We start from the raw sequence: 26,942 nt of genomic DNA, 5'->3' as shown, positions 1-26,942 counted from the left end.
GAGGAGATTCTGTGAGTTGAATCGGGTAGTGATTTAGCTCACAAGAAAAATGTGTTGCTGGCAAAAAAGTTGGCTTCTCAGCTCTACACAGTGTGGGGAAGGAGGAGAAAGCAAGTGGGCATTCACATCTCCCTCTTCCAAATCCTCAAAACATCGAGTGCACGTGTCTTGAATCCCCTCCTGGGATGCTGCGGAAGAGGCATTTCTCTTTCCATCGACTGTATGTTTTACTATACATGTAAAACGTAGCCTGTGGATTTCACACTCTAAGTCAGATGTCTGAGATTTCGTGTTTAGGGTTACGTGCAGCTCAGGCCAACATGTGTTATGGTATCTGCAAAGCACTTTTGCTGCATCAGGGACTATCCAAAGGCTTGGTTATGCTGGACCACACGCAGAAAATCAAAACAAGTGCCAAAAAGTTCAGGTTTTGTTCTAAAAGAGTTTAGTAGCCTGAAGAAGAAGAGAACAGCGGCCGTATAGACTGTGAGTGGGTAGAGGAGAGGTTACGAGAGCTGCCACCTCGTTGCTGAACAAATTCTTTGGGAAAATCAGAGGTTGTAGGTCATCATCTCAGTCTTAAAATACTGAAAGAACTAAATATGGAATTACACGTCTGGTCTAAGGATTTGTAGCTGATGTCTAAATTTTCAGAGATTTGGGCGGGAGAATGGCAGATGTGGTGCCTTTACTCAAAAAGAGAGAAAGGCTGATAGAGGCAGCGCAGCCCTGCAGGTCTGCTGCCAACCACGGGGAAAGCTTTAGAACAAATTCTGAGGGGAAAAAGTGAAGAACAAAGAGGTGAGTGGAAAGTGTCGTAAATGACACCAGGGTTTTCTCAGAAGTATATTGTGTTAGATAAATAGCTCTCTTGATGGGAAAACTAATTTCCTTAACAGGGGCAATATAGCTGATTTAATTAACTGAAGCCTTAACTCAAAACACATTTCTGAACGTGGAAAGGAGGGGGATTCCTGTGGGAATTCAAAGGGGGTTGTGGAGCAGGCTGGGGGGCGGGGTGCTCTTTTTTTTCTTTCTTTTTTACAGTAAACTCGGTGTTATCAGGTTGTTGGAGGGGATACTCGCGTTGTTCCGCCGGTTGCCTTGACCCTCATCTTCCCCTGAACATTCCCTCCTCTGTTCCCACGTGGATTCGCTCGGTTTGCACGTAGGAAATTTGGGAGCAATACAAAGCTGGTAATGTCGGTGCAGAGGGCAGGATGGTCCTACACGACAACCCCAAGATAAGCTTAACAGAACAAAGTACAAAGTTGTATGATGGACGATAAAAAGAGCTTTTAGTACAAAGACTCGTCAGTCGGAGAGAGCGCATTAAACCGCCGCAGGGCCGCTACCGCGGGAGAAAAGGCTCTCCGTGGGGCACCTGTAGCAGGCACAGCTGAGTACGCGGTGCCGGGGATGGGTACCGCGGCCTGGGCATCGCAGATGAACTGAAATTAGCGCAATTAACGCGGCGCCGCTGATTGCGCCTCTCGCCGCCCGCCAGGGGGCGCCGCAGCACCGCGCCGCGCCCAACCCCGCCGCTGCCCGCCAGGCCGCTCAGCCGAGCGCCGAGCGCCGCGCCCGGCCCCGCCCCGCCCCTCGGCCCCGCCCCGCCCCTCAGCCCCGCGCAGCCGATGCCCGATGCGGGCCGGGGCTGAGGTGAAAGATGGCTCTGTCGCGGGGGCTGCGGTGCTGCCAGCGGGCGTTCGCCTGGCTGCCCGTCCTCATCATCGCCCTCGTCGTCCTCTGGTCCTACTACGCCTACGTCTGCGAGCTGTGCCTGGGTGAGCGGCCCGGGCGGCGGCGGCGGCGGGGCGGGGGCGGCGGCGGCGGGCCGGGGGGGGCGCTGAGGCGGCGGTGGGCCGCTGTGGGGGCGGCTGGCGGGCGGTGGGCTCTTGGCCTCGTCCGTAGCTGTGAGTCCCGTGGGTTGTGTGTCCTCGCGTCAGCCAGGGGAAGTGACGTTTGTGAGCACAGGGAGATGTATACCCACGGTGGAAGTCCATATTGTCGCCGTATGATAAACTTCAGGTGTGATTTCTGGTTTAAGCGGTTACAAAAATCAGTACGTGCCCTGCGTTGCAGTAATTTTTTTTTTCCATTCTGAAGGGGAAAAAAACATAGGTTACGTTAAATCACACTCACGAGTCAACTTGTTACAGCAGCATGGAAAACAGTAAATTTCAGGAAGAAAATGTTTGGCGCTGGCTAGCAATTGTATAGTTCAATGTAGCAATCTTAACTATATGAGTTGCAAACTTTCTTGTGTTTATTATGTTCTGGTTTAGTGCACGTACAAAGCCCCATTGCTAGAAGAAAGGATAAGTAGGTCCGGTAGAGGGGAAAGGTGGTAGCTTGGAGTCCTGACATTAGGAGGAGGAGCATGTGGCTCTTTCTCTTCAGGACAGGGTAAGCCGGATGAAGGAAGCCAGAGTTCTCGGAACGATGGTGAGATGTTTCTGTGAAAAGAGACGCCTTCTGGTACTGCACAGCAGACTTAAATCAGGTTTTTGTTAGGGTTGCCAATGCAGTCAGACCTGTTGTTGTTTCTCGATGGGGACTAAGGTTAAATGCAGTTTCTTTGATCGGTTTTAATTGGCAGCTAGGCAAGAACCCCAAATACTTAATGACATTTTATTCCATTTCTGAGATCGTGGGCTGTTTCTTTCAAGACTTCACATGGAACGATATCTCCAAGGTGCATGTAACTGTCGATCAGACCAAGTGACAAAAAAATGCAGAGTATTTTCCTGAAATGCTGTCAATCTTTTGAAATATTCTTTGTTTGCAGTGCTGTGCAAATGCAGTAATATTTAACAGTGGTTATTTCCAAGTCTCAGTGCAGCTATTGGGAAAGACTCTGCTGATTTAAGTGGGGTTTGGATTGGGCCTGCGATATTCTGCAAATGCTGGTTAAGCTGGCAGGAGCTCATCTCGTTGCCAAGAATCACAGCTTAAAATCACTCCTTTGCCCACACCCGTCTATTTTTTTTTTTTCCCATCTTTCTCTCTCATGCATTTTATTTGTCTGTGGAGGAGGTTATCTATACAGAAGTTGAAATGACTAAATTAGTTATTTTAGGATTTGAACATCAACTGTTGGTATACGCAGTTACTTGAAAACCAGCTCGCAGGACATTTTATCTCTTCCAGATTTCTAAAGTAACAAGGCTTTATGTGTTGGCTTCTTTTTTTTTCCATTGTGTATTGCCACTGTGTATTGCCATTTCAGCTGTTGCAAGCATGCAAATAGTAGACGCTCTGTTTGGATTCTTGATTTTCGTCTTTAGTTGTGCCAACTGCTGAGGATTGAAAGTAGTGCGACGGCGATGTCCAAGAGGTATCTCATGATACTGGGTTTTAAACTTTCAATGACTGGTATGGCCACAAGTCATACTCCAGAGGAGGCGTTGGTTTCATGTCTGGTCAGTGGTTGCTGCCACAGTGAGAACAATGACCCAGTGTCCTGCGATAAAACCTTTTATATAATCTTGATTTAGGAGTTTGCTCTTTTCTCAAGTAAAATCCTTAGAAGGGCCATGCTGCAAATGTGACGTGTGCTTCAGGAGGGAACCAGGCAGTATTTCTGAAAAGCTGATGTACTCTTCATAGTTTAATTTGCAGCAAACAAAAGGAAAAACTAAAGGTTTACTAACTGTCTTGTTCATCTGAAATTGAGTGCGCAGAGACACAGCAAATATTTGGTTTCTTTTTTCGTCTACACTCTTGTGTATCTTAGACCTCGCAGATCAAAATTGTTTGTTAGTGTCGTTTTAAGAAAAGCTGCTTTCATTAGTAAAAGCAGGACCTCTTGGTTCCTACTCTGATTTACATTTTCCAAGTTTGTTTTTCAAGTAAGATGATACACTGAGTCTTGGAGAGTAGAGTGTCTTTCCAGGTGCTGGCTGTAGCCTAGAAGTAAAAGGCTCCAATCCTTCAATCGCTGCTTTTTCTGTACAGTGTAACAGAGTTACTGAAGGGATCAGCACTGGTATGTGCTATGTGTCAAATCTTTGAGTCTTCCAACAGTATGATCTTATTTTTGTAAGACCACTGTGCCTGTGGGAGATGATCTATGGCCGCTACTTTCCTTTCATTCCTCTGTTCCTCCAAGGAGCAACACCGTTCAGTTGCAATCATTAGATTCAAGGCTATGGGCTTGATATAAGGGGCTCCTATCCCACGAACAATCTTTGTCTTCCACACAGTATTCTGTCAAGATATCACAGATTTGCTCTGTTTTCAGTTAAGAAAGATGTCTTTATCTTTTCTGTTAAACTTGGATGATAGCTTTTAAAATAATGGGTGGATTGAAAAATAATCAGTAAAAGTAGACATTGAGCAATGTACCCTTTGCTGAGTGGTTCTGTTAGTAGGGACTGTTTCTATGATTGTGGTAAAGTAAGGAAGAGTTGCAAAAACTCTGCTAGGAGGAAGTGTAAAAATAGAGTCATTACAGTGTGTCCATTGTTGCTGACTAGACCAAAGCCAAGACAGTTTGTAATTTTTTTATTTATGCTGATGCAGAAATGCATTGGGCCATGGCTTACAAATGGAGGATCGAGACCAGCTAGAGACTAGTACAAATCAGGCTACGAGTACATGCTTATAAGTATCTGTATAGAGATGCTGCTTGGGCAGTTGCTAGAGGAGCCCTGGTAATCTTGTCACATCACTGTCACCAGTGGATTATTTTTGTGTGTTTTTCTAATGTACAAATAAACAAAATATATTTAATAACAAGGGAAAATACCGCATAAGTAGCAGTTATTGAACATCTTGTTGTGGGTGTCGTTTGCGTGAGTAAACCGTGTGGCTGTTGAATTTGGACTTTTTTCCTAAAATAGCTCTATTTCAAATAGAAATGTTATTTGTCACAAACTTTTCTGGGAATCCTATTTGCTCTGTACACATACATTTTTTTTCTTTTTCAGTGACTCTGAGCAACCCTGTGGAAAAAGGTATGTGCATTCAGTTTACTATTTGACATTTAGTCCTTGTGTAAAAAGATTTACAAATGTTCTATTCATAATATCAAAAATACTTTCTGTCATTTTTTTAAAAATCACATACTCTTTCAGTGTTTCCTTCCTGTAATTACACGTTCATGAAGTATACAGCATGCATTGTTGACATGCTATAACTTTTGGATATATTGGGAAATGCCCCTGTTTAGTCGCAGTATAAGCAGAAGAACATGAAAAGGCTTTGATCCATTTTACTCTTTCTTTCAGAAAATTACTGTATGTCTGTCTGTATACACCCACACACCTTTTCTTCCTTTGTGTTTTACTTTTTCAGAGTTGATTTTAAGAGCTAAAACAGAAAAGACTAGTTCTGTTCTGTGGCCTGCCAATTTTTTTTCACTGTTTTATTTGATCTTTCACTGAAAGCTTTTTTTAATTTTTTTTGTAGGGAGGCTTTTGCAGACGATTTTTTTTCTTGGTTCTGTTGACCACTAACTATATATTAAGTGGTAACACAGTAATTCTCAGTTACTAATACGGATGGGTTAGAGCAAAGGTTTCTGTCTCACTGTTATTTGGCTTGAACACTTCTCAGATTCACTTCGTAGTCCAGGCTGACAGACATGGTTCTGAGGTCCCAGACACAGTATCGTGAGGTTGCTGAACAAGTTGGGCAGAGCAGCAGGATCAGTTGATGAGACTGTTTCCACTGGTGCGCTGTTGGAGGCCACAGTTCTGTTCTAAGAATAAGGGGTTGGTGGCCATTTTAGTATTCCTCCTCCTCTTTCCCGGAGGTGCTTTGGTGGCATTTGGCTAATACAGATGGCCTCTAACTTTCATTTCTTCTTCCAGGGTTAAGAAGGGTAGAAGTAGGTGTAGCGGTTTTCAGCTCGCAAATTGTTCCATGAAGAGCAATGCCAGCTGATACTTTAAAGGTGGTCCACATTGCTGCATCAAGTAAATTCTCTTTGCACTAGAGAGCTGTCTTAATATTTGAAACTGTTACAGAGAAACTAAAGAAAGCGTGATGTTAATGATTATTCAGCAGAAGAAAGTTATTAGTTGCCTAATCTATTAGTGCATCTCCAGGTCAGCTTCCTCTAACATGCTGCTGTATTGCTTTATCAACAAAATTAAACCTGTTGTAAGATTTATCTCCTTACATATTAATTAAAAAATGATTGAACTCCACCTGCATATAGTATAAGGATAACATCTCAAAGTTAAGAGCATAATAATGAATTATCATTGATTTATAGATAGTCACACAATCCATCACATTCTTGCGAGGCGTATCAGGTCATTTGCTGTCTCATTAGAAAGTCTCACAGCTGTGTTTGACCTTTTTGCCAATTACATTTTCATACAGTCAGTCTTGCCTAAGAAGTTAGGAAGCGTTTGGATTTTAGACTTCTCTTTCCACTCTTAGTAGTTACTTTAATCTTAGTTTGCTAGAATTTGAAACTTGAATGGAATGGAGAAAATTAGGTTATTATTATAATTAAATGGTGTGTTTAAATAAAACTGTCTTGTAACTAATAGCGTCTTAGTGAATCAAATATTAAAGAAATAACAATCAAATAGTTTGTGCAGCTGAAGGGTAGCTGTCCTATGGCTTTCTGAACCACGGTAAGCCTGCTTATGCCCACAGGCTGTGAAATAAAGTTTGCATATTGAAATAAGATTACTCTGATGCGTGCTGGATTTCATGTGATAATGTTTTGTCTAGTGGAATACAGTTCTTTCTGAGCAATCACAAGACCCGTTTTGCTCAATTTGAGGGATGGTTTCCTGATTTGTTTTATTATATCAACTGTGGCAAATCTAAAAGATGTTTAGGAAGAGATTAGATTTTTTCAGGCAATGTAAAGCTCTGCTAGAGCATGTTATTTCTCTTCAACTCTCATGAGTGATAAAGAATGCATTGCACGGGTGGACAGTACACTGATAACATGGTGCGGTGATTGTAAGTGCATTTAGTAGTAACTGAACCCAAAATTTAGAGATGTGGGAGTATCACTGTATTAACATTTTGCTGCTCAGCACTGGCCAGTTCTGCTTTGCCTGTGCCTAAGATATGGGGAAGAGACAGGAATTCTGTCATTCCCAGTGATACAGGGTTGTCACCAGCCCTGTGGCTAAAGTCTCTCATGCCCGTATTCTTCCTCACTCACGGAATCGCATCGGGTGGAGAAGGGGAGGCTTGTAAGATAGGTAACCCCTAACTGCAGCCACAGATCTCTGAAATTCTACTGACCCTTTGGCCATAAGGTTTAGCTGTATTGTAATACTGGTTGGTACTATAAATCTTCCTTTTTTTCCTTTATTTTTTGTCATTGTTGTGAAAGATTGGAATTATGCCCGTCATGAGTGACATTTTTGCTTAAGAAGTCATTGTTCTGCTTCTGTTTTTTTGTTTTTGGTTTTCTTTTTTAGTGGCCTATCTTACAATATTCCATATTCTCTTTGTACTCTTTGTGTGGACATACTGGAAGTCTATTTTTACACCCCCGGTGCAGCCAGGCAAAAAGGTAAGAGTCCAAGTACTTCTCATTCATTGCAGAATGGAAGCAGGGATGCTAAAGAGAACTCAAAAATCCTTCAATCTAGTTGATCTGGACAACTGATTAGATTGCCTAAAGAGATGGAAAGGGACCTAGAGTTGTCCATAAAAACCGAGTCATTTACCATTCAGAGAATCCTTTAACTCCCCCGAAAGCATGATTTAAATCATTTAACTGTGTTAACTTTTCAAGCTCCCTTTTCAGGTGTTCCAGGAGCTGATAGGAATTTTCATGCTGAGAATAATAGGATGCTGGATTATTAACTTCCATATTTATAATGTGGGTGATCTCCAAGCATTTAACAAGTTGCAAGCCAAATCCTGAGGACCTTCCTTAACCTGGCCTTGCTGGAGGCTCCTGAGTAAGGACCTTCGGGTTTGGTTTTCAGTCTTCATGGATGATGTTACTGTGCAGGTGGAAACGGGTACGTTTGGAATGGCAGTGGGGTTCCTTGATCTCTTGAGCCAGATTGTCGTGGTGCATGTGTGAGCATTCAGTGTCCCACCACAGTCCAGCACTGCCTGCTCTGCCGGGAGCCCTTTGCTGGCTGGAGCAGGCCTCTTTGTAGTGCATAAGTTTGCTTCATTTGTCAGACTCTTTCTTGTGATAGTGAGAGACAGGAGAATCCTTTTCATTTGCAACACGCTGAGATTCTGATGTCGTGTGTCTGTGGCAGTGGGGACCGTGGCTATGTGCGTAGCATATGGCTTTTAATTTGGTGCTGGGTATACATGTAGCTCCAGTAGCTCCAGTCCTACTTCCCTGGTCAGCAGCACCATGAAGGGTAAATGTGACTATATACTATGGTAAAGAGAAACTGGGGCTGACTGTGACTAGATTGTTTCACGCATAATACTTTAGTGAAGGGTTTGGTATTGTTTTTTTAATGCAGGTGGTGTATTTTAGGACAAGAGTATGATTTAGTAGTTGGAGCACAGGACAGTCAGAGGCAGACGTGTTTCAATTCTTTTTCTACCAAATATTTACTTTTTCATGTTGCTGGGATTGGTGGATTTTATTTTTTTTTTTGCATATTGTTTTACCTCATTATGAAATACTAATAAAACACTATGTTTGGAGCCATAGAACGCGGATGACGTTTGTGTGGCCCTTCAAATATACATGGCAGTATTCTGATCCCAATTACAAGAATGTGAATTTATAAATAAGAACTAATCCCGGTTTTAGAAATACAAAACTGTAGCTGGGGACAGGTTCTTGCTCACAAGGGAAGCGCTTAAAGTGTCCGTATCATGGTTAGTAGTAGTAACAATCCTAGTATGTTGTTCTGTGATCTTGATTTCACTTCTGCGTTTCTTATTGATGCATCGCATGGTATTCTGGCTGGCCAGCACTTACTATCTCTCTGTGTCTGTTTAACAAACACATTTTCACATTCGATTAATCTCATTAGAAGGAGTGGGAGGTAAAAATGTTTCCAAACCTGCCTGTATTTGAAATATCATCTCTGCTCCCCATGGGTAACTGCTCCTCTCATGAATTCTGCTTCCAGTACCATATGTCCTATGCTGACAAAGAGCGCTACGAAAATGAAGAAAGGCCAGAGGTGCAGAGGCAAATTCTCTCCGAAATGGCAAGGAAGTTGCCGGTGTACACACGAACGGGGAATGGAGGTCAGCTGAGCAGAGAGCTTTGTTTCTCTAACTCTAATTAAGCACGCTAAAGTAGCATGTGCTGGCAATCCAGATGATACTGCCGACTGATGGAGTGTTTCTAATGCCACTGCATGCACCGAGTAACTCCTGTGCCAATAATGTTAATGCCTTCTCTCTCAGGTTTTATGTTTGGGAAAACAAAAAAGCCTTGAACGCTTCTGTTGCTCTTCGGCGGAGTACTAGGTGCTGCCTTTGAGAAACAACATGTTACCCTTTGTATTTTCAATTCAACAGCCTACTTGTGTTGTCTGCTTTTAGTAATAGAATGACAAAATCTGTAGTCATTGTTATGTAAAACAGAGCCTAGCTTAGAGAGGCAGGACATAATTCTGTGAACAGCTTGCTGGACCTTGTTCTGTGATTACGTGCTTACTGCACTCCTTTCAAAGCTTAAAAGAAATTTGTGTGCATATATATTGGAGGCTCGGACCTGTTCATTTCTGTCAGAGGAGGCAAAGAATTCTGAAGTCAAGAACTGCTCTACAGGCAATGAACAAAACAGAATGTATGTACAGTCTGAGTAAATGTGGGAGCCAGAGGGAAGCGTACAATTTTGTTTTATGGCTTTTAAGCTGGTTGTGTGCTTTGCAGTGAGGATTGTTACCCGCTTCCGCAAGTCTCCAGAGGAATGATGAGCCTTGCTCATCTGATTATTACCCGGCAGCACAAATGAGCTGCAAATGCTCTCATCTTTTGAGGTGATACAGGAAAGAATATGAATAGTTAGGAAATGAGCAGAATATTAACTCATGTGAAAAAAAGAACACTTTTCTATTCTTTGGTATTAATATGCCTTTAATTTCAGGTATTCGATTCTGTGATAGATGCCAGCTAATAAAACCTGACCGTTGTCACCACTGTTCTGTTTGTGCTGTGTAAGTTACTGGATTGTTTTTCACTGAGGTGAATACAGTCACCACTAAGTTATGGGATGGGCTGGTCCTTCACATGCCTTTGTACGCAGAAACGTCCCCAAGTGCCCCTGTGCCAGCTGCAGCCGCCAGTGTGTGTTCCTGTGGGATGGCGTCAGCATTTGCATTGCTGCTATTTGCGGCCCTGGAGTGTTTGCAGTTCCCACACCTCCAAGTGTATCAGCGTTAAATTGATAGGAAACGTGCCATCTAGTGAAAATTAACTGATTAACCTAAGCAGGTTAAAATACAGTCTGATTTTGACTTCTTTTAACTTTTTTTTAAAATATTCCAGGCCTTTACCTGTGTTGTTTTGCAAAAGTATTAAGACTGCTAGAGCAGAAATTATTTTAATTTCTTTTTATCTGGCAGAGTATAAAGGACACTGGTTCATCTTGAAAAAGTAATAAATGTTTCATGTTAAAATTATACCAAACTTAATTCAAATAGACGATATCATCTTTAGTTTGTCTCGCATAGAAATCTAACAAAAAAGAGGCTTTTACTGTTGATCTGCAGTTGGCAATTACACACCAAATAAAAATCTTTTAATTTTCCTTTTTTGTCCTTTTGCAGATGTGTGCTAAAAATGGATCATCACTGTCCGTGGTACGTTCTAAATACTGGTTTGTAGTTTTCTGAAAGGAGAGGCTGTTTAAATATATTTCTTCTGCTGAATAGTGTCTGTTTGCCTCTTTCATTTTAGACCATACATCTCTCTATGTTGGGAAATTTATAAAATAATTATCCAAGTTTGATATTTTGAAAGACAGATCGTCCATGTTTGTTCCAGAAACCATGTGTAAAAAAGCTGTTTTATCAACATAATTTAAAACCTAGCTAATTGATTCTTTGACTATTATTCAAATTTTAAAGGGACTGAACCTTAGCCTTTATTTTGGAATATATAAGTGTTTCTGCATGCAGTTGGTGGTTGCTTTCAATAGTAAGACTTGCACACGGATTGTTTCTGAAAGGATGCCTGCAACCTGTGCATGGTCAGAGACAGTTTGTGTAGGTGGTGCATGGATGAATTAAGCTTTATACTTTTTGAGAATTGCTGCCACTAAATTTCTTAAGCTCCTCCTTTTTTTTTTTTAAAAAAAAAAGGAAGATTTCAGAAGTCAGAAGCAACACAAACATTTCCCCACCTGAACCTCTCTGGTAATCCTAAATTGTAGAGGATTTTTGAAGCTGGAGTTTTGAGACAAACACCTACTATTTCTTCTCCATTCCCATGTTCCTTTTTAGAGTTGTTGTGTGCATGGAGAATTATAATCAAATTGGGTGTATTGGTTTTCTATGTAACCAAACAAGCAGCGGTGAATCTGGCTCCTGAGTTTTGCAGATGAGTAAAGTGACACAGAAATCCCAGATCTGATTCCCTTTGCAGACGAGAAACAGGCAGGAGTAATTAGAGCCTGCCTCTGTGACGAACTTACCAGTGGTACCAACTTTAAAACAGATTCCAAAAATGTGAACTGACCTTTCACTTGGTGTAGCACAAAGTCGTCAAGTGAAAAGCAAAAAGACTTTAGTTATATTTCATCTTGACCACTAAGGGGAGCCATCTATTGATGCAATTGTGTTGTCTAATCAAGAGGCTTAATAAAACAAAAAAACTAGTAGTACTCATTGTGTTACCACTGTGTGCTGTACATATCCTGATTTCAACTTTGCTTTTGTTCTCTAGGGTGAATAACTGCATTGGATTTTCTAACTACAAATTCTTTCTACTGTTCTTAGCCTATTCTTTGTTGTATTGCTTGTATATTGCTGCAACAGTCTTCAAGTATTTCATTAAGTATTGGACAGTAAGTTGTGAAATCGGGTTACTTTTTCATATCCTGTGAGTCTGGTGGGGTTTAGTCACTCTTGTTACTTTTTTGCTTTCAGTCATCAGAGGGTCTGCATTTCTTCCCTAAGGTATTTTCCTGAACCCTTTTTTGAGTAGAACTCCCATTCTCTGTCTGAAATACACAAGGCGAGTGGCAAATACAGTTCAGGAATTTCAAACTGCAGAGTTAGCTTCTGGCAAAGAAGGTATATCCTTTTCCTGTTCTTGTGTTTGCGTGTAGGTGTCTCAGAATCTTTGGTATCAAAGTGCAACATCCTGCACTGATCTGAACATATTTACTGAACAAGATCAAAAAACCTTGTTCGTTTTCTAATCCCCGTATGACTCCACTCTCAATTTAAAAGTTGATTGAAATAAAGTATGCTGCTTCTTCAGTTATCAATTATCGTTCATATGCAAGCAATGCCAACTGACCGTTCCAGTAATGACTGGCCTTTTGTCTCTAGTTTTTTATGTCCCCTCTGCTGCTAACGCTGTGTGACTGTGTTTAAGTAACTTAACTTTGCTGTGCCTTCATTTAATAAATTTCTGTTGTTTTAATGGCTAACCACTTACATAAAATGCCTCCCGAGAGGCTCACGGGACACTGGCAGGAATTGTTTCTTGTGCTAAGGAAGGCCCGGAGGGTTGAGCTCTGTGGCTGCGTATATGGGATGCGCAAAGGCTGAGAAGGAATTTGGTCACGTGGAGGTCCCACAGCCTGGCTGTAGCTCTGTGCCTATGAGGAGCTCTGGCAGTTGACTGTAGAAGGAAAGAAGTGTTTCTTGTGCTTGTAAGATCCCGCTTGGCTTTGAAACTCTTCCAAACCGTCTCTGCTCAGGTCTAACGCTTCCTGATGGCTGTAGCCGCGGAGGCCAGGTTTTCTTGGCATGCCTTACATTGCAGGAGGTGCAGAATTTTAATAGGTGCGCAGGAAACTCAGCAGAACGCAAACGGGGCTTTGAGAGCTTGTGCCTGCTTGTTTCCCTGTGGGCATGGGGCGTTTCTCGTGCCCAGGTGGGAAGCGGTCATTGTACTGGCTCTCTGACATAGGGAAAGGTGGTAGCAAAGCCCCCCTCCTTCTGCTGTGCTTACAGGAGGGGCAATGAACCAGACCATTCCTGTGTCTCTTCTTGCTTTTTATAGTAAGGTGTGAGAACTCCACATAGGAGATTTAGAGGGTATCTTTCTTCTCTCTAGGAACAAAGAACTTCCAGCTGTTATTTGTTCTTATAACTTGTTCTGTATTGCTTTTCTTTCCAGGGAGAACTGACCAATGGACGTTCCAAGTTTCACGTCCTTTTCCTTCTCTTTGTGGCGATCATGTTCTTCGTAAGCCTTATGTTTTTGTTCGGGTACCATTGTTGGCTCGTTAGTAGAAACAGATCTACTTTAGGTAAGGCTCTCACGTCTTACTTCTTTAAGTTATACACAACAAAAGTGCTATAAGAAGAAAAACGGGGGGGGGGGGGGGGGAAGGCATTTGTGTTCTACATCTATACATTCCCCCAGGCTTATGAGGGAAGGAAGATTTAAGATCTTGGCACAGTGCTGCAGAAATTTGTCACTTCAGATGAGCTGCATTTATTAGCTGGTGTAACAAAAGCTTTGTTAGGGAAATGAGAGCCTTAAAGTGTAAAAGTCCAATTATAAAAATGTTATGCATATGTATAACTACATTTGCTGTGAAATGAGTGCAGCTTTTCAGGAATAATGGTTCTTTATGCTCATATGCTGGAGTGCATCCTAAAACAGCTTAGTAAGGTTGGGAAAAACAGTGTCCGTCTTCATTGACAAAGGCAGAGAAGTTACAACTGTAAAAAACAATCAAATGAAAATCTGAAACAGTATGATTTTGTTGAGTGATTTTTTTTGTGTTTCTTCAGATAAATGTTCAATTTTTAAAGCTTTTTGGATAAAGTTTGATAACAAAAAACACACTATCAAGAGTTTGAGCAAATATTCAGATTTTGTATAGTTATTAACTTGTTTCAAGGGGCACTGAAGCTCATCTGTCCCAAAACATCAGACTTTTGCAGCAGCTTAGAAGGTAGATAAAATTATTTGTAGTGCATTCTAGGTTCTCCTCCTCTCTTTTTCTTTTCTTTTCTTAATTTTATGGCTCTCTGTAACAGAGGGTCTATTTGCGTGTGTTTTGTTCTTAATGCTTGTTCATTATATCATTAATGAATGAGGCAATTTAAATCTCCAGTGCCACTTCTGAAATATGCATTGAAGACCAACCTACTTAATTCTGCAGACTTTTTACTTAGAAATTCCTACCTGCTGAATTTCAACAAGTCTCACGCAAAGATTTTTTAACTCTATTCTCTAGATTAAACAGTTTGTAGCTCAGTTTGACTGTTCCATATAGTTCGGTTGCGAGACCAAATTTCTACCTTCAGTTTGAAAGTCTTTACAGGCTTGCAAAATAAAAACACTACGTCATGCTAGTTCATAATCTGTTAAATCATGTCTTTAGATGGCTGCAACATGCACAATCCTGTTTCAGAGTGTTTGGCATTGATTTTCATTTTTTTCACTGAAATTGCATCTGTATGTAGAGGCTTTCTCAGCTCCAGTCTTTCAAAATGGCCCAGATAAAAATGGATTCAATCTTGGCTTTGTAAAGAATCTTCAGCAAGTGTTTGGAGAAGAAAAAAAGCTCTGGTTACTCCCTATTGCCTCTAGGTAAGTAAGAGTCAAGTCAGTGCCAAAAGCTGATACAAATAACTGAAGGGACTGACTTCTAAATGTCTGCTGCAGCCTCAGGTGTTACTCCTGTTCTTGTGTGGCTTGGCTGAGTGCTATTGTGCATCATTATAAATGCAGCAACAGACATCATCTGTGTCAGTCCTCTTCACCAGAAGTCTGGAAGGGAAAGGTTTTTGAGGGCTAAATGCATGGCACAGGGTGGTTGAACTCTTCCTGGACTCCTGTGGCACATGTGTGGATGGGTGTTCACTTCAAAGATGTTGTTTTCTTCATCTGTCAGACTCCTCTGCCTGAAACAGAGTTTATGTTTCTTAATGTAGGGGAAAATGTTGTTTTGGCACTTACACCAGTAGTAAAGTACACAGGAATTTTAATTCCTTTAGTAACTGGGCACAATTTAAAATAACTTTGCGGCACAGCAATTCACAAGTTTTTTAAGTAGCCACGTGTAAGTCCTAGTTGCATCCCCACTGCCATCTGTTTTCCACTCCTGTGTATAGTTAAAGGAAAAAGGATTAGCGCAGAGAGCCTTTCCGTTAATGAAAGGCAGCATTGACGTGCTAGGCAGAGGTGCGTTACCAGTGCATATAGTCATCGCAGGGAGAACACTCAGGTTATTTTCCTTGCATGAAGATAAATCATCAGAGGAAAAAGGCACTTCAGCTAGTTTACAGTTCCTCTGCCCATGCTGCTGGATGTTAGGGAACGCAGCATGGTGCAGACCAAGCTAGAACATCTAGTGTTTAACTTAGTTTACATTACGTGAATTTGAACGTACTCTCAAACTCCTGTTTGATATCCAGATACGCATTTCTGTTTGGGCAGTAATAAAGCAAAAAAAGCTTTTGCAATTTTAGATCTTTACAGAGTGTATTTATTTTATTTATGTTTTCCATTTTGTGTACAGGTCACAGGAAAGTGGGTCTTTTATTTGTCTTTCAGTAACATCTAACTAAGATTGGGGCCATTTTCTATTGGATGTCATTCAAACACAAGTGTAATTTCTGCGTTGAAGAATCTATGGTATAAATTGATAAAATTTATACCAATGGTATAAATTGCTCCTTCTACATAAATGTTTTCCTTAGTTCCCCCCTCACTTCTGTATCCAAATGACTTGATCAAGTTAGGCACGTTTTAGTTCTGCTAAAAATTACTTAATACCAGGTTATAGGTTTGAACTTTTATTCTCCAGAGAGCTTGAAGGAATTGAGGACCGAAACTACTCACTAGTAAAACTAGGGATCTGAGCTGCCACAAAAAAGAAACACAGTATTTTTGAAAACTTAAAAATAACTTTAAGTAAACATTGGGAATACAGGCAACAGAAGACTTGCTTGCAGATAAAATGTGTAGAAATTGGCATCCTTCAAAGCCACTTGCTGCTTTTTACAGTGTCTTTCTGTGCCTTTTTCCACATGCAGCCAGGGTGATGGACATTTTTTCCCAATGAGAGCTCTGTGTGAAGCTCGGAATCCTCTTCTGGCAAATGAAGAGCAGTGGGAAGATGATGGAATAGATGAAGAGCCTCATGGTAAGGTAACGATAAAGGAAATGAGGTGTGTCTTGACCTACAGTGACTAATGGATGAATTATAAGAGCTAATCAAATTAAAAAAAATGTGTTGGCTAAGTCACTGAGCAGCTCTGACTTGACTAATGAACACAGACTAAAAATAAGCCCTACTTTGGAGTCAGCTCTTTTTTTTTTTTTTTTTTTTTTTTAAAGTAGCTTTCTACTTGCAAGTAAATGAACTGAGATGTTGATACAAATTGAAATTTCCACAAACTGAATGTTTATATGTTAATGTTGCTGCATGCAGCACAGTTATTGGGGACATAAAGTTGTGTCTGTAAAAATGAAAAGACTAAGATTATTTTAAAGTGCATTTATCCTCTAAGAGTTTGTGAAAACACATGCGAACACCTGAATGCAGTGACACATTTAGAAAGCCACTGTTCAGCTTTATTACAAGAGTAAAGAAGTTCATTGGTTTTGATGCTTACTTAGCTATGTGCTAATCTCCGCAGAAGACATCTATGCGCTGAAAGCAATTCTAGATGAAGTGGTGTGTTTGTACAATAGATTTGATCAGTTTCTGAAAGGTAATCGTACCTTTTATGCTATGGATGTCCTATTAGAAAAAAGACTTTATATGCATATCCATTCTTTGATGGTTTTTGTTCGATGCAATCAAAATTAGTTTAGTGGTTCTTTAGTGTTACATTTCTCTGTTTGAACTTTTTTTTTTTTTTTTTTTAATCTTTTTTCCTTGCATAGTTACCTCCCAGCTTTGGTCTGTGGAGCATACAGTATGTATCAGAGTATCAGGGTTCATGTCAGAGACCCCAGTTACCATGTTTGAAGGTTCAGAAATCCTGTCAGTAAGTTAAGCAAGGGCTCATATTTTTTCCTGTGGAGCGAGGATTTTGTTTACAGGTTCCCTTTAAAAGAAATACGATAATCTCACTCTTCTTTTCCCTTTAATGAATGGTGAAAGTGTTAATTCATTCTCAGGTTACTATAATTAGTGGATCAAGCAATTATACTTGGAGAACCAAATATCACTGCCTTGCTGTTCAGAGACGTGATTTCCACAGTTGCGCTCTTTATTGCCTCAGAATAGATTTCAGAAGCTTTGCTGATACTGTTCCCTCTCAGGGTTTACATTTTAGTCATATGTGCACAATGGATTTGTGGGAACCCGTGAGGAAGACTGTAGTCTTGGTTAAAGTGGGTAACAGAAACTTTTCAAGTGAACATTTTTATACATGTGCAACGTACTGTGCAATGACCTCTTTAATCCGCACAGCACAGTATTTTCTGTTCAGTCTCTGGTTAGGTCTTACCTGCAGCTGTTTGTTCAAGTTACTCCACTGCAAAATAAACAGTCTGTGTTTTTTCCAAGGCGCACTTCACACACTGCTGGGAAAATAGACTCTCCAGGATTTTGTCAATAGGACTGAAGAGGCTCATTTTGGCTTTTCTTCAGATTATCTGCTTTAATTAGTTCATGTTTGTGTGTTAGAAAACTACCTGTTCTCCCTGTTTTGTTTTATTCATTTTGGCAGTTACAAGGTAACACAAATTAGCTTTAAAAATAACAAAATATGGCATCTCTGTATTGCTTATGATGCTTAAAATAACTCCTTTAGGAATGAGTCAGAACTTCCTCCAACTTTTACAAAGTATAAATTCTTTATATCAAAAATTCTTAATTATGGAAGTGTTTGACAGTAAGATGATTTTTGGCCAGATGAGAGTCCAGAATCTGCATCTGGAGTTTATATGAGGTCCCTCAATTTATAGTGCTTATAAAATAAATGACATTTACAGACAGTTGGACTAGATGATCGTTGTAGGTACCTTCCAACTGAAATATTCTATTCTATTCTACTCATCTTTCTCAGTGAAAAAATAGTTTGTAATCTTATTCCAAGCTGTAGAACTGTAATATTGGTAAAACTGGAACCTCTTACTGTAATGTAAAAGCCAAACTGAGTCTATACAAAGTTACAGACAAAAGTGGAAAAACAGGCTGACCACACGCTGTGAGTAGATGGCTCGCTGTTAGTGTGTGGATCTTGGACCAGGACTGGAGAAGTTTTAATGTTTTTGCAGTGGCTGTGAGGTAAAGGTGGGAACTACAATGAAAGAGTGCTCGAGGGAAGGAGATTGTGTCCTTTGTATGTCTACAAATCGGTGATGTGGAACTGGAACTCAGCTGCTAGAGCAAACGTTGTGGGAAATCCAGTTCCCTTTATTTTTCTTACAAACAGCACCTCCTCTCAGCTCTCAGTCTGAACATCTGAATTTTGCAAGGTGAAATCCCACATGGAGACCAGGGGGAGCGTTGTGGTTGGGAGGGGAAGAAGCTGCCACCCTTCCCTGGATGCCTCTATGGCTGGTTCTGCAGGACTGAGCACTTGCAATGCAGTGTTCAGCTCTGCCGCCGCTGATCCAGTTCCATGAGCAGTGAGCCAAAAACACAACAGGCAGGGTTGCCTGAACCTTGCACTCTGCAAGTTCTGTGGCTCTCCATAAGCACCAGGTGTAGGGTCACAATTGATTCAGTAATCATAGAATCATTTAGATTGGAAAAGACGTTTAAGATCAAGTCCAACTGAATAACGCATGTAAATTATTTTTGAGTAAGTAGTTTTGTGATACAGCATAAATCCATCTCGTGGAGCATTTTTCTTCAAGGTCTTGGCTATACCATTCTGCTAGCACAGATAAAAAATGTCTGTGTATCATTTAGATTACTATAAAAGATGTTGGGGGAGAGGGAGAAAAGGTACCGGGTTTGTTCTTTTTCCTACTACCTGGATATTCGGCAAAGCGGGAGTTTTGGAAGCGTTAAAGTTGAGATTTTTCAGTCCTGCAGTCTTAGGCGATGGCACTGCAGCAGGACCAAGATCAGAATAACAACTGCCCTCTTGGATTTAAGTGGGATTTCTCGCCTCCTGGAGTTTCACCTGTAATTGCTTGTGCACTTGTGTTATGTAGCAGGACTAACGAGCAGTCTCCTTATCAGCTGAGTCCCTCACTCAAGGCTCATGAAGAAGAGAGAGAAACACCACAGAAATAATAAGAAAAGGAGGAGCTTGATAAAATGTTTCTTTGTCTGATGTTATTGTGCCTAACTGCAGTATTGCAGTCTGATTATTCTGTGTCTGCATAAAGCAGCGCATTTTTAAGCCCCCACAATTGCAAACTCAGCTCACATGTGGATATTGGGGGAGATGAGCAATAAGGGGACTGGGAGGCTGATGAGGAGAGGACAAGCCCAACTGAAAGCAAGAGGTGAGGTAGCTTCAGCCTAGGTCCCAGGAGCGTACAGGCCATCTTCTCAATCATCTTATCCACAGGGTTGTCCTTCTTTCTCTGATATGGATGTTTAAATGTGCCCTTCCTGGTTGGTGTTGTTTTTTTTTTTTTTCCTTTAATTCTGGCCTTGCTAAGGCTTTTATTGTTTCATGTAGGGAGAGAAATATTGTGGGGAACCTTTTGTTTCATTTCTTAGCCAGAGACTGAAAACACTTGCTTCCAAATTCATAGTAGTTTGAATTTTTTTCAGATTTATTAATGCTCATCCCTCACGGGCATCTGTTTAATCTGTCTAGCCAGAGAGTTACCGCGAATCACATGCTGGCAGCTCATAAGGTTATCGGTTTTTTCAAAGGACTCATCTGGACTGTATTTGACGTGTTGCTCGTGGATGTGTCAGTACTGTGAATGCCTGCACTTCTGTCTTGTGGAGCTGAGGACAGGACAGCCATTTCTGTACAGTGATAGCAATATCTCATCTCTTAGATTGATTTATTAAGTTAATCATGTGTTTAAATTAAACTTCTACAAAAGGCTTCAGTATGAATCAAATCTTTCCCAAATCTCATCTTCAAAAATTTGTGATCTGTACTAAGTCATGTCTTTCTGGCAGAAACCAGCGTATCCTGAGTAACAGGTAGAAGTTGATATCTCTGGTTGATATCTTCAGCTGTCTGAAGGCACATGATTTGAATTTAAATTCAAATCGGTAGGAGTCTAATTAAAGGAGCTTCATATCTTGAGATACTGGCTAATTTGGCATAGCAGTCCTTTGAGTAGAGGAGTCATCTGTTGTGGCTGTAGGGATTGAATTTTTATCAATCGAGAAATTTTAAAAGTTTCTTAGATGTCAGAAGTGAGCAGAGATTGCTCAGACAGTAGGATGGTGTATTGGCCAATTCAGTAAACTGAGACAAAAGACTAGCTTTGCCTCTCTGGATTCTAGGCATGATATAAATGGTTAAATTGTGTCTGACAGAAAAAGACTGAGTTAAAGCAGTGCTAAACCCAACATCAATGATGGCCTTATAATCAGTTTTGAAACAGTGGAGGGGTACCTGTGCAGGAATCTGCATCAGTTTGATGAAGTTAATTAGTGAATATATTTAGTAAAACCAATACAGTTTTGTATGTGGATCAGACCTGCAGCTGATCTAAATCAATTAGATGAAAAAAGATATTCCATTAAAAGTTGGTAGTGAAATTTCAGTGACTAATGTCCCAGAGCCAGCAGGTCTTGTATATCCTTTTATGAGTTCCCTTTGCCATTCAGATCGTATGCTCTCATAAAGGTATGCGGAGTAAAGGGCTGTTCTCTGGAACTTCCCATCTGAATGAATGTATTAGATTTTGCATGGTAAAACAGATGTCTGTGCTAATAAATATGAAAATAACCTGATAATGGAAATAGCACTGATTCTTTTTATGCATAATAAGGAAACAAGAGGCCTAGGCAAATTTATCATGTTTGCATCACTGAGTGGTAAGGGGGAACTGTTTGCTTTTTGGTTTTGTTTTTTTTTTTTTTTTCTTCACTTTCACAGAGAAAACTCATTTGGAGAAAATTAAAGAAAGTTCTGTGACGAATTAGTATTTGACACTGCTTGATGCCATTCTTGCGTTTTGACCATCATGTATTACAGTGAGCTCTGGATTTTAAAAGTGAACAGCACAAGATCAGTATAAGGTATCTACAGAGCAGCACAGTATTGAAATCCTGGTTTTGGCAGGCATGGGAACAACTGTAGAAGGATGAATTTGGGAACTGGATCTTATTCCTATAGCTGCTGCAGATTTTTTTATTTTTTAGTAGCGTGCTGTGTTTCACTTAACCAGGTTTTGCAGGTGGGGTGAAACACAGCATGATAACCTTCCTGTCTCGGGCAGGCTGTGAAGATAGATTTATGCATATAAATTGTTTTGAGTTTCTTTGGTATTAGTTACTGTAATAATACAGTTCTACAGTAAAGTAAAATGTTGTTGTCTACAGTCAGCAGGATACTGTTTCCATTGAATGTGAGGTGTGAGCTGCTTTCAGGCTATTTTAAACAGTCTCCATGTAGTTGTAGACTGCTGTCAGATTGACTCCGAGCTTCCTCTTCATCAGATGAAACGAGCCCCTCCGCCTCTCTACGTAGGTTTAAAGTAGACATTTCTGTGCTGCTTATACATGGCTTGAGTCTAACCTCCACAGCTTTCAATTTTCCAAGACTTGGGCTGAAACTGTCTATCTTCATAGAAAAATGATGTTGTTATTTTGCAGGGGAAAATGTTTAGGAATAAACTTACCATGAATGCATAAGATGTATTACCATGTATTTCTACCACGGTTGTATTAACCCAACACTATTCAGAGAACATGATTTCCTGCTTCATTAAGCTTTGGTACCTACACTCCCATCTGACAGATGGGTTTTAGGAGACTGTGTTGTAGGCACAAATGATGTTTTTACTCTTCTTGTTTTCTCACCACTGCTTTTCTTTTTGTAAGGCATCAGCAAGTGCTCTAAGCTTAAGAGTTTTCAGATTCCATCTTACACAATAGAAGTAAACCAGTATAATTTTCTAACCAGAAAGGCCTGAGATGTTCCAATAAAACTGAAAGATCTTTGTTTGTCTTTTTGGCTTTAAATCTTGTGACACAGTTATAAAATAGATAAAGCCAATAACAGAGTAATCTCAGTTTAAAAACTGCTGTTCAGTTAGCTCTGACAAGCGGTTGTCTATTTTTATTTGAATGATTCTTAAAAACACACTCCCACACTTAGTGAAAAATATATTCTCAGCAAGGAAAAACAGATTTACTTACCTCTAACTACTTTGTTTTTCGTTCTGTAGATTCTGGTGAAGCTTCATCCCTTGCCATAGAAAGGGAGACATAGCAGTTTAAGAATGCAGCAGTATAAAGCTTGTTCAGAAAGGTCAGTATTTCTTTCTTCATTACCTTCAAAACAGGTGCTCTGCAGGGAAGTAGGTAGGTCGTGTTGGACAGGTTTGACTCTAACAGCGGCGTGCCCCCCAGCGCTCAGGCAGCGTCATCAAACATGCTGAAGGCTGTGGAGTGCAGACCTTCGCGCTGGCTTTGGGGTGGTGCAGCTGTGATAGAGGCCTAGATGGCACACCGCTGAGCCCACCCAAGGGCAGAGACCCTCTCACCAGAGTATGGTGCTGATGCATCTGTGCACGGTACTGTTTCACCAATATTTCTCCATCTTGTCCAGAAATATATTGTTTAAGAGAACCTGAAATAAAACAGTGGCTGTCCAGCAGCCCGGGGCTGGATGTTGACACAGTTAACACAAGAGCCGAAAGCACTGTTTGTAGGGGAGGATACAAACCCTCTGGTAAATGTAGCAGGAACGACTCTTGCCACTAACTTGTACAATTACAAGATTGGAAGTCTGTTCAGTGACTCATGAAAGGTGTGGGAAGGTGCAGATACAGTCTTAAAAGAAATTGAAGTTGAGAACAGCCACGTTGCAGTTGGGAATAAATGGAAGTAACTTGTAATGCCCACATCAGCTGCTACTCCCTTATCTATTTTATTTTTTCACCCTGGAGAAATTGGGTACAACAACAGATGATACAGTTTGGGGAAGATGCTGCTGCCAGAATATTCACTGGTCTATAATCCGTTCTGACTTTCATAACAGCAGGGAGATAACCCGCACACGTACCGTTGCAGTAAGCTGCAGGCTGTGTCCTCTGCAGTTTCCATGAAATGTTTTCAGAGTGGAGTGTAATTGACCGAGGTTCAAGGAGTATCCTCCGCTGCCCACTTACTGGGGGTGGAATAGTCAAGTCGAATTTGCCCCTCTGTTTTCTGTGGGTGTTGAATAACTGCATTGTATAGCAAAGCACTGTAAGACACTACCTGGTTCTGCACATGAACAGGGCAACTCGAGTTTTTTTATAAATGGGCTTCCTGTATATTGTAATTGCGATTCCGTCTTCTTCCACTGAGAAGAAAAACCCCAAGGTATTTTCTCTGTCAACAGTCAGTGAGGACTACATGCTGCCATTCTACTAGAGAGTGGAAAAACAGCATTTCCCCCGTTGTTCTCCGTGGCTTTAAAACGATGCTCAAAGTCAAGTTTGGACAGCCATCTGTTGCTCATCAGATCAGTGTTTATAGCTGCACATTTTTCTTTATTTAAATTTCAGCTTTCCTCTCAGGAGTCAACATCCCTTCTCTTGGCATGGACTTCAGTTTTGAGGGGCAGAAAACGAGCGGATCTTCAAAATGAGAAAACATCATGAAGTATCGTCCGATTGGAATCTGCATTTTCGAGTGCTTCCCCAGAAATCATGCTATCCAGGTGTTTCAGGGCTTTCTAAGTTTAAGTTACGGAATGAAAAGAACAGTTCTATGGAGTGATTCTGGCCAATCTTCTTTGGCCCGCTCTGTTTATTTTATAAATAATATATATTTTTTATTCAAAATAGGTAAAAAGTATTGCTGCGCGGTGTCATGGTTTAGCCCCAGCTGGCAACAAAGAACCGTGTGGTCTTTCACTCACTCCCCCTGGCAATGGCAGGGTGGGAGGAGAATCGGAAAAAAAAGGCAAAACTCTCGTGGGTTGAGATAAAGGCAGTTTAACAGAACAGCAAAGGAAAGAGGAAACAACAACAATAATACCGATAGAGGAATATACAAAACGCAGTTAGTGTAGCACCGCTCACCCACCAGAACAGGAGCCCAGCCCAGATTCCCACCTGCCCCGCCACCCCTGCCAGCTGCCCGGCTGTGTGCTGGGCCTGACTCACGGGGTAGCCGGTGCCCCTTTCACTGGTGTGGGTCAGCCCTGGGCTGTGCCCTGTCCCAGCTCCTGGTGAAAATGAACCCTGCCCCCGCCAGAACCGGCACACGAGGGCATTTCCAAAGGCCTTTTCGTTTTGCAAATATCAGGGACTCAAGTTCTTGAAATTCTTCCAAGCCATAATATTCTTGGGGAACGGTATTTATTTTGAGACTGATTCTCCAACCTTCTTTGATAAGTAGCATTTTTTAACATGTTTAAAGTTCTGTCTGAGTCAGTTTAACTCAATGACAGACCCTCTTTAATTTGGCACTAAATTGATAGTTGGATGTGTGTTGAAAGAAAAAGTGCTGAACATGCATATATACATGCACAGCTGTATGTGAAAATAAAAAATTCACATCGCCAATATCAATATTCAAGAATATTGTGGCCACAGATTTTTTTTTTTTAGATTTTTTAGGAGGGTGTAATTGTCTTAGAGTTTGAGTTGTAGTGCCCTTTAAGGCCCTGTCCTTCTTGCAGGCACCTAAAATCCAGAAGGGATCTTTAGACAGCGTTAATTCCTGGGGCTACAATATCAACTCGTTCCTGGATCAGTGTTTGATGGAAATTTGTGTGTTTATGGAGTCAGAAAGGAAGATGTAAATTCAAAACACGAGTTGGAAATGTGCACTGAAAGTTTAGCTCCAACAATAGTGTCTGGAGTTTACGCTCCACAAAGGTGGTTTTAGTCCCATAATGCTGAAGAAACAATTGATGTACTGAATTTTCTCAAACTTCTTCCTAAGTAAATGTATTGACTGGTGGTTTAAAGGTTTTTCAGCACTAAGAGGTGATGAGATTTTTTTTCTTTGTTTTGCTCCGTTTGCAGTCAAAGGAATGTATCGCTGTTTGGAACTGGGAATTTGCTGGCAGGATTATATGCATTTTTCTAGACTTGAGTCTTTTTTCATCTGCATGGTTCAGATCCAGCAACTCCATCGCTCCCGTTTGAATAGGCGCACGCTTAAAGCACTCGTATACTGTCTTTAAGGTCATTTGTTACCATTTTCTATCCCGGTTTTGTGTTTATCAGCCTGTTTGTGGTGACAGTGACTACACAAGCAGTTGTGCATGTCATGAGAAATCACCTGGGCGGTACCTGTTCGGTGGCAAAGGCCTTGCCTACTTACTAAATCCTTTTTTCCTCTGTTTACTCTGCCGCTGCGACCAGTAGAAATATGTTAATGAGACAGAAGAGAGTCTTGCAGAGGTCTTCTCTCCATAAGAGTAGATATTTTAACTACCTGGTATAAATGGTGCCCTGCGGGCAGGTATTTTATACATCAGCCTCTGTAGTTCATTGTGGAGCAGGCAGTGACTGCTGGAAAATGTCTTACTGCTGAAGTTTGGTTGTCAGGAGTCAGGGTGGGCTCTCCCAGGGTTAGTGTGGGTCACCCGCTCTCCTCCTCACAGCGGTACTGACCACTCTGCATGTTCCTGCTTCCGCTGCCCTAACCACATCTGTTGGGTGGTTCTGTCATCCAGCGGCTGTTGAGTGCTGAAAATTATTTTTCCTGTCAATCTAAACCTGCGTTTCTCGTGTCAGTCTCGTGGTGAACCTTAAGCTGTGTTTGGTGAAAGACTGCAGTAGAATTAATCACCTCATTTCTAGCAAAATGCGTTCTGGAGGGGGATCTTGAGAGGAAGATGGCAGCTAAACACAATAGGAAAAGTGTGGGAATTTAGCACCAGCAGAGGTGCTCTTTGTGCCTTTTAAAACTCTAAATTCCTTATATAGACAAGCAGGAAGATGAGTTGGTGACTTTCTGTTCCATTCTGTCAACTGAAGTGTATTCTTAAGATGGGAGTATCAGAGCTATGTCTGAAGCCGGGTGGATTTACAGGAGTTTTCAGAGCAGGTTTTCATATCCTTTCTGGATCTGGTTCTGTTGACAGCCGTGTCGTTCTTTCAGTGTCACTTCTCTGCCCAGCCGCAGCCACAGCCGAGGGACCGACAGGATCTGAGGGCTGTGTCCCTACCTGCTGTCCAGCTGCAGCACTGTGCGTTCGGTAGTACATAAAAGCATTTTTTATTTTCTACTTATTATTAAAACAGATGTCCTTATGATAATGCAGCCATCCAGCTCAGATTTAGAATCAGCTTTCAAGGCTTCCAAGTAACTGACTCTTATTCAGGAACTTTTGTTGTAGCTTGTTATGGCCAGTTTTTCCCGTTCCTTCAGAGCAGCTCAGCCTCACTTGGTTATACCAAGCTCTTGTCCAGGTAGAAACCATAATTTGATAGCTTTGGGACTGCTTCAGATCAATATTGACGCGTCAGATTTTTGAAAGCTTCAGAATGAAACATGGAACAAATAGAAAAGTTGTGTAAAAATGAGGCAGAACAACATGTGGAAGAACCACGTGCCCGAGTGACCGAACAAGCTCCATTTTCTTCTCTTCTGCTTACCCAAAGGTGATATCCTCACGCTGCGCCTGGCGCTGCTTCTGTTTGTGCTGCATTCCAGTGCCAGGGGACGGTTGGGCAGGTTCCCCGGCGTGCCGTGGTTCCAGCTGGGTGCAGAAGCTGCACCGACAGGCGGGTGTCGGGGGTACAGCGCCAGCCTGGCGTTTGCTGGTGACATTGTGTGTCTGTGCTTTTCAAGGCAGCACATAAATGTGTAGTCAGATCCCCGT

General features: G+C 41.3%; 1 protein-coding gene across 1 annotated transcript; it reads left to right on the top strand.

The window, feature by feature from the left end:
- The first annotated feature begins 1,636 nt into the window (after positions 1-1,636).
- On the top strand, positions 1,637-23,858 carry ZDHHC15 (zDHHC palmitoyltransferase 15). The gene is made up of 12 exons (XM_082488014.1): positions 1,637-1,787; positions 4,935-4,961; positions 7,404-7,498; positions 9,045-9,165; positions 10,013-10,082; positions 10,695-10,727; positions 11,812-11,932; positions 13,219-13,351; positions 14,520-14,646; positions 16,095-16,204; positions 22,339-22,421; positions 23,665-23,858. Exons 1-11 carry the CDS (start codon positions 1,670-1,672, stop codon positions 22,380-22,382), a joined length of 999 nt encoding a protein of 332 aa, XP_082344140.1. The 5' UTR covers positions 1,637-1,669; the 3' UTR covers positions 22,383-22,421; positions 23,665-23,858.
- Positions 23,859-26,942: the final 3,084 nt, after the last annotated feature.

Source organism: Vanellus vanellus (genome assembly GCF_965231255.1).
Source record: "Vanellus vanellus genome assembly, chromosome: 10".
Taxonomy (NCBI): Eukaryota; Metazoa; Chordata; class Aves; order Charadriiformes; family Charadriidae; genus Vanellus; species Vanellus vanellus.
This window is presented reverse-complemented; position numbering and strand designations above follow the sequence as displayed.